Source organism: Pyxicephalus adspersus, chromosome 2, assembly GCF_032062135.1.
Source record: "Pyxicephalus adspersus chromosome 2, UCB_Pads_2.0, whole genome shotgun sequence".
Classification (NCBI taxonomy): Eukaryota; Metazoa; Chordata; class Amphibia; order Anura; family Pyxicephalidae; genus Pyxicephalus; species Pyxicephalus adspersus.
In genome coordinates this window covers 88,905,304-88,922,123 of record NC_092859.1, presented here as the reverse complement: position 1 = coordinate 88,922,123, position 16,820 = coordinate 88,905,304, and the positions used below count along the sequence as shown (strand labels likewise).

Here is a 16,820-nt window from a genome sequence, read left to right as displayed (position 1 = left end):
CGTACACACGATAGATGGTCAACGATCGTCATCCAATCCGATCCGCCGGTCCGGTCGTTCATTTCCAACGACTATCCTCGTTCGTCGGCGTCGTTGGTTACTTTTTTTACAAACGATTTTGGCCAATCGGACGTTGGTCGTTCATTTCCAACGATAAAAATTGGACGTGTGTACGCAGCTTTACTTTAGTACCTTATCAACTGCTATTGCACTGGCAAGACCTCCAGAGCTTAAGCTCTGCAGGAGTTTGTATGTACTCTCTGTGTCTGTGTGGGGTTCCTCTGGTAATAACCTAATTTTCTAGTGTAAACTACCCCTAAAGTATATTTATGCTTTATATACAAATCCACTTTTATGGTAAAAAAAAAAAAACCTTTAACTTCCACCAGCTACCACCATACAAACCTTGCACAATAAAGATAACCTTTTTACAGTCTTGTTCTACATCACACTGGGCAGGGTTATCATTTATTTTTGTGCCGGAGGCTTTTACTGAGATGTGCAGGCAAAACTACAAGTGCTATAGATATGAATGGGAGAGCTAAGCAGTGTCTTTTATATTTTAGAATATGATACTGCCCCCCCCCCCAAAAAAAAATGTATAATACAGTGTAAAATATGGGAAGTCACCCCAGGGTAGTGCATGTAGCTTTAATTTTTTCTTGCAAGACAAAAGTTCAACTGAACTTCTACAAATAAAAAAACAGCTTACCAAATGTATTAACAACAGATGATTGTTGTTCCTTGTAAATATTTTGTTTCTTAGAGGAAATATTTTGAGTTATTGAGGACATTTTGTAAACCACAAATTTGTGAACCCGAGGAGGTTTTTGTAGTCTGCAATTTCAAAACTGGCATAGAGTTTATGGCAAAAACAGCACAGATTTTGCTTTAATAGTACTAAAAGATACAGATTCTCTATTGTAAGCCCTTTTCTTCAGTACTTTGGCATCTCCCACCAAAAGAAGGATGCAGATAGTCAATGGCCCAGAAAGTGTGGATTGGCATACCAGCCGGACAACTAACATCTTCAAAAGAAGTTCATACTTCACATTTCTCTTATAACAGATTTTCTTTTAGGTATATCTAAACCTTCGAACAACTGCTATGGTATGGCGACTACATTATTTTTCGGTTTCTTTATTTTCACCTGGTGATCCTGCTGGAAATACAGTTTATATGCCAAGGGGACATTATACTATATTATATCTAGGGAGAAGAAAGGTCATCTCTCTAGGGCAGGACTAAAAAAACATCTTCCAATCTTTTCTTCTTTATAAAATGGGGGAGTTATTTTTACACCACAGAGATAGATGGGAACAGTGTAATGGATATACATGCAGTAAAGGCCTATCTTACAGGAAGTTATCAGCTTACATGACTTATGGAAGGATCAACAGGATTAGTTTTGCATTTTTCAAACATGTATACTAAAACAGTTTCAATGGTATACTTAACAGACAAAATGGAGGAAATAGTTGTTTTATATATGTATAAACTACTAATGACAAAAATGAAGTATAGACAGGCAAACATGTACACAAGCGGGTTCTACTTTAACTTTATTATTTCACTTTCATTTTAAAAACCAGCAGTTGTCACATAGTATAGTAGTCTGTGCTACAAAAACTGTTGTAACACATTCATGACAAGCTAGAAACATCAATTTCCCTCCTGTAAGGAAAGGCATGGGCCAATGATAACACCTGGCTTTCCTGCCAAACATCCAGACACTAACTGTGCTTTGTGCAATGAGAAGTATGTGCACACTCATTTCTCAATGAAAAAACCCAGCTTTCAAAGTTTATAGCAATAATGTGAATTTATGTTTCATGGCATTAAAAGTTTTCAGTGTGCTCCGTACTGTGTTAAGGCGTAATTAAGTCTCGCATTCAAAATTTGCAAGCAGGCAGGATTTTTGTTGCAAAAGGTACAGATTATGTCCCTTTTACAATAAAACATACTTAATGTTCTGTTCGTAATCTTCTTTTCCAAGTACACTGAGCTGTGCATGTGCACCTTAATAAGGATACTAGGGAAATGCCACGTATCCTGGTATCCCCCAAGACTGAATGAACTCCCACATGCATGCATGGGAGTTATGTCATTTCAGTGTTGCTAATGAAGATGGCCAAAGATCCAACACCTAGAAGTGGATTGGGTGAAGATAGCAACACCTGTGATAAAGCAAGGAAATGTAAGTGCAAATAAAAAAAATGCCATCAGACAGGTATGTTTATTTTATTGCAGAAGATCCATTGCCTGTCCCTTCTGGTTGCAATATTTTATTTTTAGGGTTTAACTTCACTTTAAAGATTAAAAAAAAATTGAAAATGGAGAGTTATTGTTATCCAATACAGACTAAAACCTTGGTTGTATGTATTCATTTTTTAATAATGGATGATAGCACCACAGACACCAAGGATCCAGACCAATAAGCAACCTGCTGCACCTTCAAAAATTAAAGACCCAATGACATTAATATTACGTTTTTGGGGGCTTCTGAAAAACTTTATTCCCACAGTATTCAAAAGAGGATGTCTGGAGGCTTCTGAAAGCATTATGGGATGTTGATGACATTATTCATATTACACCCACAATTGTATTCACTTCTAAACCATGACTTCACTTTTCTGAACCATGACATTCAAATGCCATGTATCATTTGGGGATCACTGAAATGTTGGTAGGCACAAACGGGTGGCAGATAAAGGGTAGAAGATAACAGGTCCCTGATAGTATTTTAATAATGCAGAATTCATTACTAGACATTTTACCCAGTCACTATTGGTGTCAAAAATATATATTTCATGTTCTGGTGGAATTAGCATCTTGTGCTTTTAATATTTGATATTTTATTTCCTTATTATATTTTAATACCTTTTTATTTATGAAGTGGCAACACATTACACAGCAGGAGGAGCTAAAAAACCTTCAATGAGTTGAAATACAAAATGTAACAAAATGTCTAGCCAAGTTGTTTTTCCTTTTCCATCTCTGTGATGACCACATCCTCCATCTTTTGCATGAATGTCACAAGAAGAATACATTTTCCAACATATAAATATCCCATTTAGACCACAGACAAATTAATACCTCCTCAAAATGTTATTTCTTCATTAAAATTGACTAGGGCTTTGCCTTATTACATGAGTTTGAATGGCTAACGTATATATAAAGTGAAATAAATTTAAAGGCAGTTACTTGTTTCCAAAGGTAAAATATATTTAATGTTTGGGGTCCCATTTGACAGACAAGAACCACCAAGAGGGGAATTGCAAATGTACATAGCAGATATGTATACAGTCTGCCATACTAAACAGATTGATAGTATGGAGTATGTACATTTTTTGATGTGCTGTTGACTCAAAGCATTAAAACATGGTGGCAAGTATCATTTACATATAAAAGTATATACTCATCCAAAGCTACTGGTAAAATAAACTGAATGATTATGAAAAAAGTAAAACTGTGAATGTAAAAGACAAGGTTTTAGAAGCATAATTAGAGTAACTCTGATCTCCATATTTATATGGATCAAAAGCACCTTAAGAATATCAAAGTGCCCATATATACCTTTTCACTCCTAATAATTCCAACGGTCTCCAATGTAACATCCCTCATTAAGTAACAGATCGAAAATCAAAGCATAACTAGTTCATTTTAGGTAGCTGAAACAACTGTACCTGATGCATTAGATATGGAGTGCATTAATACATATTACCCACAGCAGGTTCTTCTGTAAACAAACCTCTACAATTAGTCAAGGAGATTTTTATTTTCCATGTTTGGTACTATGAGATGTGATATTTCCTGAAGTTAGTTCACAGAGGAGTTCTGAGTAGTATTATTGAGTGTGTTAAAAGAAAAAAGAAAAAGTTTTAGTCTTGGAAGGTCAGACCTATGTTTTTTTTAGACCTCTAAATGTCATTATAAATGATAAAGTATAGCTTAGTTTTAGTTTTGGATGTGGTGGGGTTGAGATAAAACCCATCTTCTTTTGTAGAACCATCCTTGTCTCTGCTTTTTTGGCTCCTCCCAATGGAACACACCTACTTTATCCAAATTAAAAGAAAATTGAGGTATCAACTCAGAGACAATCAGAATGTCTGAATGCTAGTGAAAACTAGGCTATAACAGTACGTTTCATATATAGAACACTTTACATTATTACATTTATATGTAAAATTGGCCCTAAGGAGGTAGCAAAGTTCAATGAGTTTATTGTTGGCAGGAATAAGTATAAAAACTACAAATGAGGGCATGGCTCATTAACTCAGGGATATATTCCATCCACAGTTCTTAAAATTGCATGAATCCAGAGTTCATTAAACTCTTGAGAGTAAGTTAAAATGGAAAATGAATGTTACTTTTAGGTTTAGTACTTAGAGTCAATTATAATATTTGGTGATAAAGACTAGATTGGGAGATCTTCTCATAGTTTCTTTGACATGGTTAGAAATGTTTTGGGCACACTGCTATGATAGAGGTGCGCTGGATTTTAGAAAATCCCGGATTTTTTTTAAAACTTACCTCCACACACAGGCCAGTCTTCTTCAAAAGTGTTTCTGCAGAATAGCGCCAAAACATTATTGGCCAAAAAGTATACTGCAGACCCTGTATTGAATATGCGATCTGAAATAACGCCAGGAAACTGAACGGATTATCAATAGAGTTTTTTGGTTGTCAACCTGAACTTTGTGGTTAATATTAATTATCGTCTCCTAGGAAGAAACTATAGCTGTAGCTGTAATGTTTAATTGTGTAAATAACCACCAGTGGACATATACTGGCATAAAGGCATTTATACAATACCCAAAAGTAAAAAACAATATTAACCACCAGTCGAGAGGCATAATTGTACAGTTGCAGGTTTGGGAGATGTAATCATCCTTGTGAAGTGGGGAACTGTAGTGTGGCAGAAAATCTGGGTGAATTTATTTGGACTCCCTAAAAAAATGTATTGACAACAATAATTTCCCAAGATAAAGGTTTTGGTAGATGTATGGACGTTTGCAAATGTAGACATTTTGGCAGTTAATATCATTGTAAACAGAGTAAGCAGAAGTTTGTACCATATAAGTATCTGTGTTTACAAGCCAATACATCTGGTCAATGTGTTTAAATGTATTTTATATTTTTATACTGGAATTTGAATCTGAATACCACATTATTTAGAGATATTGGGGAAGCCAGAGCAGGCACCACATATACTAGTCATGTATAGTAGATTGGGGCGTGAATTTAGAATCAAGTAAATACAGACCAACATGTCATCTGCATATAAAGATACCCTTCCTTATTAGGATTAGTAAGCACTGGGCAAGGTATATATTTTATCATTGTCACTACATTACTTAGTAATGAGAAGGAATATGTAACATTTCATGGACATAAATTATTAGCTTAGCTTGCCAGCTTGTTTATCCCTTATCTCTGGCAATAAATGCTTGTCTTTCCTAATATAAGAATGCTTTATATAGTCTATACATCTAAATCATAGTTGAGGGGAGAACATTAAACCTGGGCTATGACTTACTTGCTCTGGTACCAAGAATAAGAATGACACATACAATCAGAGTTTTATTATCACAGATACACTATGAAAAGATTAATGGTGCATTGCTTCCTAATTATATACTCAGCGTATACTGCTTGGTTAAACGGCTTGAATATAAATAATAGCTTGTAAATTGCATATTAACACAGGAGACCAGTGTCTCAGCAGTACATTTTGAAAAGAAAATTTTACTAAATCATTCAGAAAGTGCATAAACTATCCAGCTATAAAAGAAAGCTTTCAGTCCCAGAATAAAATGTATCCCAACAAACCAGTATTTATCTCAATTACATGCATTTCTGCCAACATAAACAACTGTTAAAAAGGCTGAACGAAGCAAACAAACAGACCGACACTCCGTCCTCACTGTGCTTGTTTTACATGATGGCGAACAATTAAATGCATATTGGTTTATTCAAAGCTTCATATATATTTCTACATAAAATTAAGCATGTTTCATCAAAAAATAATTACTTGACATTTCTAACTTTTGTTTGGATCTCCTACTTATGATTTGCCTTTTATAATATAAATAAATGTTTTCCTTTTTCCATTACATAATGACGCTTACATTGTAACCCCTGCTAACACTTCTTTTTATTGAATAGCAAAGGACTTTTTTTTTTAAGTTTAAATCTTTTAGAGTTAGAACATCTTTTGGTACTGTTAACAGTGTCCCTATCATGGAAAATAATTTCCTTGTCTAACCATTGTTTTTAGAAAAAAAAAAAGAAAAAAAAAAAAAGAGAAATTCTCTCTACTTGGTTCACAACAAATTCAACATAAGAGTTGGAAAGAAAAGTAACCTCTGGCTGTTTTTTATTGCCATCTATGATCCCAATAGGGATATTGTCTTATTTCTTGCCCTGATGACCAAAAAGAATGAGGAGATACCTCCTTGACCACAGACCTCAACAAAAACCTAAAGTCCTTGAAACACATTGTTATCTTTAGACTTGTATGATTAAATGAAAACTCCTAGGCTCCTAAACAATTAATGTTCTAATCTTTTTATCCCTACTGAGTATGAGGTTTGGGTCCGACCCTGTGGTGGGTTTGTGTCAAACCTGCATTGTTTCCATGAACCTAAAGTAGTGTTATTGATAAATGTAATAATAAAGACATTTTTTTTTTTTAAACAACATATTATATTAGGTTGTTTTTTGTTCTCTAGTTCTATTCTCAATGTTTTCCCATTCATGTAATGCAGCAGCCTTGTGTGTGCTTCTGTATTTTTAAAAGGTTCCTTGCTGCAATTTTCTTCTTTTGAAAGCTTCCTTATTTCTGCTTACATAAACATATAAAGTCAACAGTATAAGTACATCAAAATGAAAGCACAAAACAGGTAAATATGAAATAATGCATATAAATGTCTCATACTTGGCTTTTGCAGTCAGGAGGTGGTAAACTCAAGCAATATCAGGAGCTTTCTTAAGTTTTATTCAACAGTTGCTAGAAAATAGCCTAGAAGAATAGGGCAGATTAGATTACGGACTGCAGACTAAACAGAGAAGGTGCAGTCTCCCGGCTCTCCTTAGTACAGTCATATTGGCTCTTCTGTTTTCCACAGCTCATAGATAACATGCATAAAGTGCTAGGCTTTTTTTTTTTTTTTTTTTTTAAAGAAAGCCCAGCATGTTTTGTAAGCATGCAAAATAAATAATGTTAATAAATGTGCCTCTCTCTTACAGCACTAATTTTTCTGAAGAGAAATGTGCATGCTTCAGCATATTTACAAACAAAACATTAGGTTCTAAAACATTTTAATGGTGCAATTCTTACACCTGAACACTTTATTGTTGAAATTTATTCACTTTGCCTTAGCCTGACCTTTTTTAGTTCCTAGCCAGACTTTTATTTCAGAGTCAACTAAATCATTATAGTTGTCAACTGTGTTGAGCAGCAAATGCTGGAAATGACAGCAAGGCTTTGTGTTTCACCCTGCAAGACAGTGGACAAATGCTGTTTTCAATCTTATTCAGAGTGATAATATACCCTTAATGTTTAAATATGCTTTGATGCACAGTGAGTTAGGGTAGAAATGAGTTTGTAATAAACTAGTCCAAACAAATCAGGTATTATCAAGGTTGCATATACTCATACTTCACTTCTTTATAAGCGTAAACTTGTACTTAAAGGTGACCTAAGCATTTAAATTTTAATGTACCTGCTTGTAGAAAAATATAAACTCTTAGTCATTGGGAAGCTAATATTGAGGATGTGAAAAGTTAGACTTTGTTCAGCATATTGTTGGCCATGCCCTTTTAAGTTTCCTCCTAGGGTTACAACACTTAGTTTTGTGGCATCACTATCACTCATTCCAGTGTAATCCCAATTAAAACAACAAGCAACCATGTCAATTTATACTACAGTGGCACATTCTGCCTTCTTCACTGCAGTACAGCTATGAGGTTCAGCTGCTGCTAAGAGTACAAACATTTACAGATAGCTTAAATAGGCAGTGTATAGGATGTACATATGGAGAGAAAACACAGAACAAAAGTAACATGTTTTGCAACAAAGTAATGTGATCCTGATTTACTAACAGTACTCTAAAAAACAAAGCATTCTGAGGATACAAAAGATGCAAGACAATAAGAGGGCACTAAATAAAAAAAGAGGGAAACCATATATAGAACTTTTAAAAAAAAGTAGCCTAAAAGCAAAGAAGTTCGACTGTACAGTTGCCCAAATCATCACTAATACTGCATGTATAGGTTTCACAGAAATAACATCATAAATGCCATTACAAATGTTATTATCATCTTGTCTGCCACAGAATTAAAAAAAAGGTTATTTTAACAGTACTACTAAAACCCAATTGAAACTCATAAAGGCTTTCGAAAATCTATACTAAATATAAAACCAGCAAATTAATGCAGGGTTTTATTTAAGGTGTTTGTTTAAAAGAGCTTCCAATGGTGCAAGACCACGGTCAGTATGATTTAGTATATAAGATGAAGGCGTTTAAAGGGACAGCACAATTAAAAGCATAATTTATTTATACATTAAAATATACATATATCAACACAATAGGACATATAGAACGCACATGACTGTCTCACAAACCTTTCAAAGCGCTTCACTAAATATGCTTCCCCAGGAAAAGATTATGAGACAAATATTCTTATGTCTCCTGCCTTTAAAAGGTGGTTTTATTTGTTGATAGGTGTTTCCACTATGGTAAAACATATGACCAAGCAAAGCCGATGGCATTGGAAACTGGGTAAGATCCATGAGGTTTTGAAATATATAACTTTAAATTTCAATTAATTCCACCCAAGCTATTACATTAAAAAATAGGGACATTTGCAGAGTCTTTCATGATTCCCATATAACTTCCTCAAAAGACATTCCAAAAAGATGAGCCACTGTCTCAATAAGCTACTATTATAATTTAATATAAATAACTAATAAAATTTACTGTATAGTAGGGGACCCCCTGAGCTTCCATTAAGCATTGATATTGGTAGAATTCTTTTTTGTCTATGGATATAACTGCCCCATAATACAGGCAGACTCATTTCCTTTTTCCCTCTGGGAAGATACCCAAAGAATATTGCCTTCACCACACTGACACTTAACTAAGAAACTTCTACTGTAAGTTTTTGGGAAACATGGTTTGTTACCTGTGTAAGAATTTAGATAATGCTGCCAGCAATCTGAAAACAGGCTAAATGTAAATTATTCTGTGAGGCCCTCAACACAAACCTTACAATCTTTCACTGTTGTAAACATATTTTAGCAACTAGGTAACCAACTATTGGGTTGGGGTCACAAATTGAATCTAAAACAATTTTGTGGTTTCACAAGTGCCAGACAAAATCTGAGTTTATAAAAACACAACCCCTAAAATATTTTAGTAAATAGAAGGTAAGGTTAAGAAAAGAAAATACGGTTTTTCAATAATGGTTTGAAGTACATCATAGTTGTGGAAGAAGATATAGGAGCTTTACAAGTGACAGCCATAATCTTGCTGAAGATTAAAGTATGATATGACTATCTCTAGCTTGAAATCCCTATGATTTTTGTCCATAAATGCCAGGTGCATCATAGACCGTAATAATGTCATCAGAAAGAAATAGAATAGAGACAACTATCAATTTATACAAAATTTCTTTTAAACTAAAAAGATCCATATTAAAGAGACAGCATGCCCTGACAAGTTATTTATAAATATGTCAGTTTTGTTGCAACATCCTTTCTTCCTCATACAGCCTAATGTTTATTTTATTAGTTATTTATTATTATTATTATATATATATATATATATATATATATATATATATATATATATATATATATATACACACACACACACACGCAATATAGAAATACAAATGTAAATTCTACTTGGTAGAGAAATAAAAAGCATATAAATTTATAGTAAAATTTATAGTATAGTACAGTTTTTTTTACAGATATATAGGCTATATATATTATTTATAGGCTATATATAATAACAACATAATTGCTAATAACTATACACCTTTTCAAAAGATAGTGAAATACTTAAATGTATTCTAACTGTATTACATTGTCCCTTTCTATTAAAGTGTTATTAATTATTAAATGGAGTATGCAAATGGGAATATTTTCTCCATAGTGATTATGAATAGCTGATTACTAATGCATGCTGTATTGTGCTGAACAAAGCAACCATATTATTGTACAAGAGACTAGTCCTTATTTAACCTTAAGCTTCTCAAGTATATTCATCTAAACTTAAAAAAAGGATCTTTAAAAGTCTGTATAGTGGTGGCTTGATTTATAAAAAGGTTTGCTATCCCATTAAGCCTGCATCAACTTCAAACAGCTACGCAGGTTTAAGATTTTTTTTTTCGCTTTCCTGAGGGACATGAGCTAAGGTTTGCTGGGCTGGTGAACTTTTTGTTCCTCATCCACAAAGTATACACTTTCATCATGAATAAAAGACACGACACGCAAGTATGTTATACTAAGAATTACAAAGCAATCCAATATCTGAATTGTATATCTGTTTTTTTAGGATCCCAACAAGGCAAAAAGGTACTTTTTACAAAAAAAGAAAAAAACCATGCCTCTGCCTTAGAAATTAAAAAAAAACAATATTGTATAGACTTTTGACCTTCAACAAAGTCCTTAGATCCACAAGATTCTACACTTTAACACCATCTTTCAATGTATCTCTAATCAAAAGCATAGCAGTGGCTTAATAAAATCCAACTTTAGGATTAGTGAAAGGTATAGTGAACCCCTGGTTTTGCCATGGGTTGCACAAGTTATCTGTTATATATGGGCTTACCTTTTTCTGATCTTCAAGTTTATGACTAATTGGATTCTTCCCATGTTTGCTCATTTCTGAAGATAAATCCATCACATCTACTTCTGCCCTTTGAAGTGAAGACTGCTCAGCAAACTAATCCACAATTTGGGAGTAACAACCACACAGATGTGGGTTTTCTTCCATCACAATACTGTGCTGAACATTATTGTGTCCAGGAAATAATTAACAAGTACATTAATCAAATCCAGGAAATTAACCTTGCAACTCGGTCTTGAAGCCTTCAGTATCAGCATATCGGTCTAAAACACAGACTCTGAATGAGACCGGTATCCATTTAGATCCTGAACTCCAGTTGCTATCTTCTACATTCTTCGCTCCCTTCCATTTTGGAGAAGATTTACATTTCATCTATAAACCTGTCAAGATAAAACACAGAAATTTAGTGCTATGTCTAAACTCCCAACATATATTGTACTGTATCCAATCAATCCACAGAAAAAGGACAGTAGTGATACTTTAAAAATGCAATTTTTTCTGTTTATATCTTTAGACATCTAATCATCTGGCAGAGTCAACTCCAACTACACAAGCTGTTTAAAAAATATGAAATATGTATTGCAATCTTGATAAATGCATACCAAGCTTAAAAAAAACCTTTATATTTCCACGCAGAGGATCTGGAGAATATGGGGCGACTTAATGAGCTAAAATTCTCCTCCAGTTTATTAGAAAATGGATTTCCTAAAGCAGTAAAAAACCTTGCACAAACCATTATCTCCAAAATTCTTCATTTATTAAAAAAATATTTTTTTTATGAATGCATAGAGAAATAAATTATTTTAAGCTGTAAGGCTTCCTAACTAAACCACCACCTGTATCCTTTTTTCTAACCCCATCATTCGTGTATAATGAAAGTAACATTATTAAAGTTGTGTTATTTGGAAAAAAAAGTTATAATTACCCATCTCGGTTTAAAAAATGGATTGCTTTTCCAATGAGCAATGTTTTGGCTTAGACCAGCCTATTGTGGGAGCAGCCTAATTCAATTACCTGACAAAAAAGTGGTTTACAAGAAACAACTATAACTATAATTGAATGAACATCCTAATTCACCCTGTACAAAAATTATACTCGCTAAACATCATGGGGGACAAAATCAGAATAATAAAGCAAGAACATGTAGTCAGGGCTTTTACAAAGCAAAGCGCTTAACTCCAGTTTACATACTTATATATCATCTGACAACAATAAAATGACATGCTGCCGAGACCTATATTAGTAATAAATAAAAAAAAAAAAAGAATGTATCTGAACACACAGACTATTAGTTTCATTTTATATTACATTTTTTTTTTCAAGTTTTTAAATCAATTTTACTGTTTATTTTACATTTTTAGTTTAAAAATAAAGCATTTAATATAGAATGCCCTCAAGATACTGCATTATGAGTTTTCTAAAGATACCCCAGTAGATGCTGGTTATTTTATATCTTTGTCTCTGACTGATCTTCATGACTGCAGGATGCCAGAGAACCGCAGACTTCCTCATTAACCCCATAAACACCAAATAACATAAAAACACAACACTCCTTCTGTGGTTAAATGGCCCACAGGTTTTTTATTAACAAATTCTTATCAAAATGTTAAACGCTTATCAAATAACATCCTAAAAAACATTCCATGCAACATATATTAACCATATAATAACTTAAATAATAACAATCTCCTTCTATAATGCACAAAAACAGTGCCATTAACACCTTTTTGGTTGCCGTTCCTCGAAGGCCCTCAACTCCACATGGATATTTTTGCTCCCAGCCACCTTAACACTCAGCTCAGGAAGGATATCAATACTGCTTGCAGCCCAACCCCAACCCATTTTAACATCAACTCCTGTTCCACCATTCTGGAGACTCCACACCATAGATGAATCTCCCAGTAGATAATAGATACAATGAACACAAGCATATTTTTATCACAGATGGGGAGTAATTAGGTCCCAAATTTGGGATTTACTTTTACAGCAAGGCAAAGAGAAAAATGAAATGGGTTAGGTTACTTAGATGAAGGTAAAAAACTAGGTGAGTCTTTCAGGAACTAATACCACAACTAATAAGTTGTCCTAATAAGAACCACTTATATTACCTGCTCAGGAATTAAACATACAAAATTAATTTGAAAGCAAACCATCAAATATACCTTGTGCCTAAAAATCTGATTTTTTTTTTTTTTTGCACCTTTAGAAAAAGCCAGCACACAACACAAATATGTTTCATGTTTATTTACTTGCCAATCTTGTTAATACAGGTTTTCAAATTAATGTATTAAAAATAAACAGGTCCTCTTTATTAAGTTGACCTTTCTATTAAGGGCACCAGTGAACCTAACTAAGGCTCCGCTAGACTAGAGAGCTGACTATAAGAATATATACATCATAAGAACACACCCAACGGTCAAGCTCTACTCCACCTAACCACAACCTAAGAAACACATCTATGCTCTGACATGGGGCCTGCTTTATTAACACTTTCCAAGGCTGGGGAAGATACACTTTCATCAATGAACTTGGGTGATCCAGCAGACCTGGAATAGATTTCTTAAAAGCCATTTGTTATTTGTTAGAAAATGTTTTTAATCCTGGACCAGATCCATTCCAGGTTTGCTGGATAACCCAGGTTCACTGATGAAAGTGTATCTTCTCCAGGCCCATTACGTGTTTTAATTCTTTAAGGGCTTTTTACAAAAAGTGATAAGCTGTACATTAAATTAGTCCACAGTAAATAGGTCTAAATATCTACCTGATAGTTAAAAAGAAGCCCATAAATTTAAATTCTTAATATTTATTTTTATATTGTCTTATGTAGCCTTTCAAATATATCTAGGTCCCTTCCTTTTAATAAATACAAAAGAAAATTGATTCACTACATAACCAATCATTTTCTTTCAGGAATTAAAAATGGTCACTGGGTTGTAAATGAGAGAATGTTAGTTTATGGAAAGTACTAGAATATTTGAACATGCAGTGCCATTGTTTTATGCGCACATGCAATCTCAAGTTTCTGTCTATAACTGTAAATGAGATCTCTGATAAACACACTTCATCTTCATTGCATTGTATACAGATTGTATTCCCTTTGGCTTTCATGCTGCAAATTTCAAAATGTGAAGCAGATTTTTTTTTTTTAATTAGCATGATTAATTTAAACAAATGTAGAGCTGAACTAGCATATCACATCCCACAACAACATGAAGATATTTAAGGAACATGTTTCCATGGTATTGCATTACTGCAGCACAGGTGGGAAAATTATATTTATTACACATTACTTACATAAAAATGTGTAGTCTTGAAATGTATACCTATCATATACATGTTAATCACAATTTCACAGACACAATTAAGAGACTTATGAATATGTAAATCAATAGCAAATACATTTACAAAAAATAAATAAATACATTTTTCTTTAATCATAAGCACACAACAATCATACATCAAAAAAGTACACAACACAAAGCATGGTAAATTGAAAGAAACAAAATGGTTTATGGTAATAGTGGCGAACACAGCGTATCATGGCATAATATGCAAGCAGCGTGCTATAAAATTTAAAGATTTACACATAATTGTACAAAATTATAATTATCATTAAATATATTTCTTAGTTTTCTATACACATAGCAATACACTGTCAATTTTGATGGCTCTCTGTCACAAATAGATTAACGGTCAGTAGAAAACCAGAAGCATTGTGGCTTATCCCTCCTTGAACCCCAATAAAGGGCCTTCTGCAATATGACCTGCAACAGCCAGCAGAGACTAGCCAGAGTATCTGAGTATCTGCAACTTCCCGTTTCCATTATTTTGGACAAATGTTACCAAAGGGTATTCCTTGAACAGTTTCAGTGAAATACATAGTTGGTCCTACTATGTACTTGCTAATTATTTTCATTTAATCAGAACCTTCTTTTGTTTTTTCTATTTTTTGCAGCGGTGCTTCTCTGCTACCTGCCTAGTGCAATGTAGACCAGGCTTATACAGGCAGAGATAACAATACAAACACCCAGTTGTATACCTTGTGTATTTTCTTGTGAAAGTTTTTAACGTTCTTCCTGTGAACCACCTACTTATTCAATGTTCTCCCGGACCTGAATATACTGCTTTTTAATAAAGTTCTGTGTTTTTTTATTATTGGTGTTGTTGGTACGAAAAGAGAAGTCCAAGCAATCGGAAGCTCCGGCAAGGGTAGTGCTACATATACACAACATTTCTAAAATTTACATAAATCAGTTCATTTTACCCTGAAGATCCTAAAAAATAAAAAACTACACTTTTCCAACATTGACCCTTAGCTAGCCTAAAGCATATAACACGTAAAATGTAAATATGAGACATACATTCACAAATAATCTATAATAATCTAACAGTCTATAGCACACTTTAAACGCCTGAATGGCAAAAACAGACAACTAATAGACTATTCTATTGCCCGTATGCATCATGTGTGCATATTTAATGACCTATGGTTAAATATTAACCTCCCAAATAGAAAAAAAATAATTGAACTCTTTTGAATCCATTGTTAGATGCCAAAATCATCAGTACAGAACCTTGCCAAAGTCAGCGCAAATGCACAAAAACACAGCCTCAATTCCAAGATCCAACGCAAACAAGCATTGTTTATATTCTGTGGTTGAATTGGTGCTTTCCTTTCTCACTGTATGTAATCATTATAAACAGGAACACATTAAAAAATACAGCATTAAAAAATGTAAACAATTTTTGACTTACTTCATATGCAAAAAATCCTGTTATCTATCCAGCCACTCTTGTACAGGGCCAATATGGCTTTTTCTTAGTTTAGATCAGTCAAACCTCTTCCTATGTCAAGCCAAGGGTATAACTACTTATATTACTTAGGTTATTTAGTAATTATGAACCAGCCCCATTTTTCATTTAGTGATGCCTCTAAGTTTGCAATAAAATATCCTTTTAGACCAGGCTCTCTTTCAGTGTAATGGTCTTACAAGACTTCTTTGAATTCATTTGTATATGCTTTTTTCTTTGCATTTTTTTCTGTTTTCGCCAAAAATATATTTTTAATTAGTCATGCTGTACATACTAAAAACATACTTCAGGTAATATCTGTCTAGTTTATAAACTAAAGCTATGTTTGTGGTAGAGTTCAGCGTTTTCTCAAAGGTATATTTTAGATGATGTCGCACCCTGGCAGTTGCATGCTGAGGCTTTAATATAAAATCACAGTCACAAAGGTCACATTAGTTTCCTTGCCATCTAACAGTATATGTGAGGCATTGCTACATTGCAGAAAGATATCATATATACATGATATAATATTATATAAAATAGTACCCTGTTTCCCCGATGATAAGACACTGTCTTATGCATAGAGCAGAACGGTGCTGTATGTACAGCACTCGTTCATGCATTGTGCAGTGATAGTTGTTGGAAAGGATCATGAAAGATCCTTTCCAACGGCTATTATTGCACATGTGCAAAAATCTTAAGATTTTCACCAATTTTCACTGAGGTTCTATTGTTTTAACCAATTAAGGAAAAGATTCACAAAGTATAGAAAGTGTTAGAGTTTCTCTTTATATATTATATCTTCAAGGCCACATCCTTAGGTTCCTTAGGTTAAGTCATTACAGAGACAAGGGCCAATCCAAGAAAATCCTTTATATATTCATGATTGATTTTGATAAGTGAAAACAGAGGGAAAAAGGGGGGGGGTGTGTAGGGAGGTGGTGAAAGGAGGGGTAAACAGAGGGAAAAAGGGGGGGGGGGGGACGTAATAAATCACTTTTTAAAATCAATCATGAATATAGAATATGTCCATCATTGTAACAAAAAGGGATGTATGGACCATTATGAGCATCCTATAATTAATTATGTGAGTTATATATAACTTTGTTATTGTGTTTTTTATGATGATGTGGTATACCACCCTTGTGGGATCACCTTTTCTGGGGT

The 16,820-nt window shown here is 33.7% G+C and overlaps 1 protein-coding gene across 2 annotated transcripts in view; it reads right to left on the bottom strand.

The window, feature by feature from the left end:
* NAV3 (neuron navigator 3) overlaps positions 1 to 16,820 on the bottom strand; it is a 349,645-nt gene that overhangs the window by 254,379 nt on the left and 78,446 nt on the right. For both annotated transcript variants that reach the window (XM_072401409.1, XM_072401410.1), the window contains exon 2: positions 10,845 to 11,242. In XM_072401409.1, coding sequence (XP_072257510.1) covers positions 10,845 to 10,916 — 72 coding nt within the window. In that variant the 5' untranslated portion in view covers positions 10,917 to 11,242. The remainder of the gene's footprint in view (positions 1 to 10,844; positions 11,243 to 16,820) is intronic.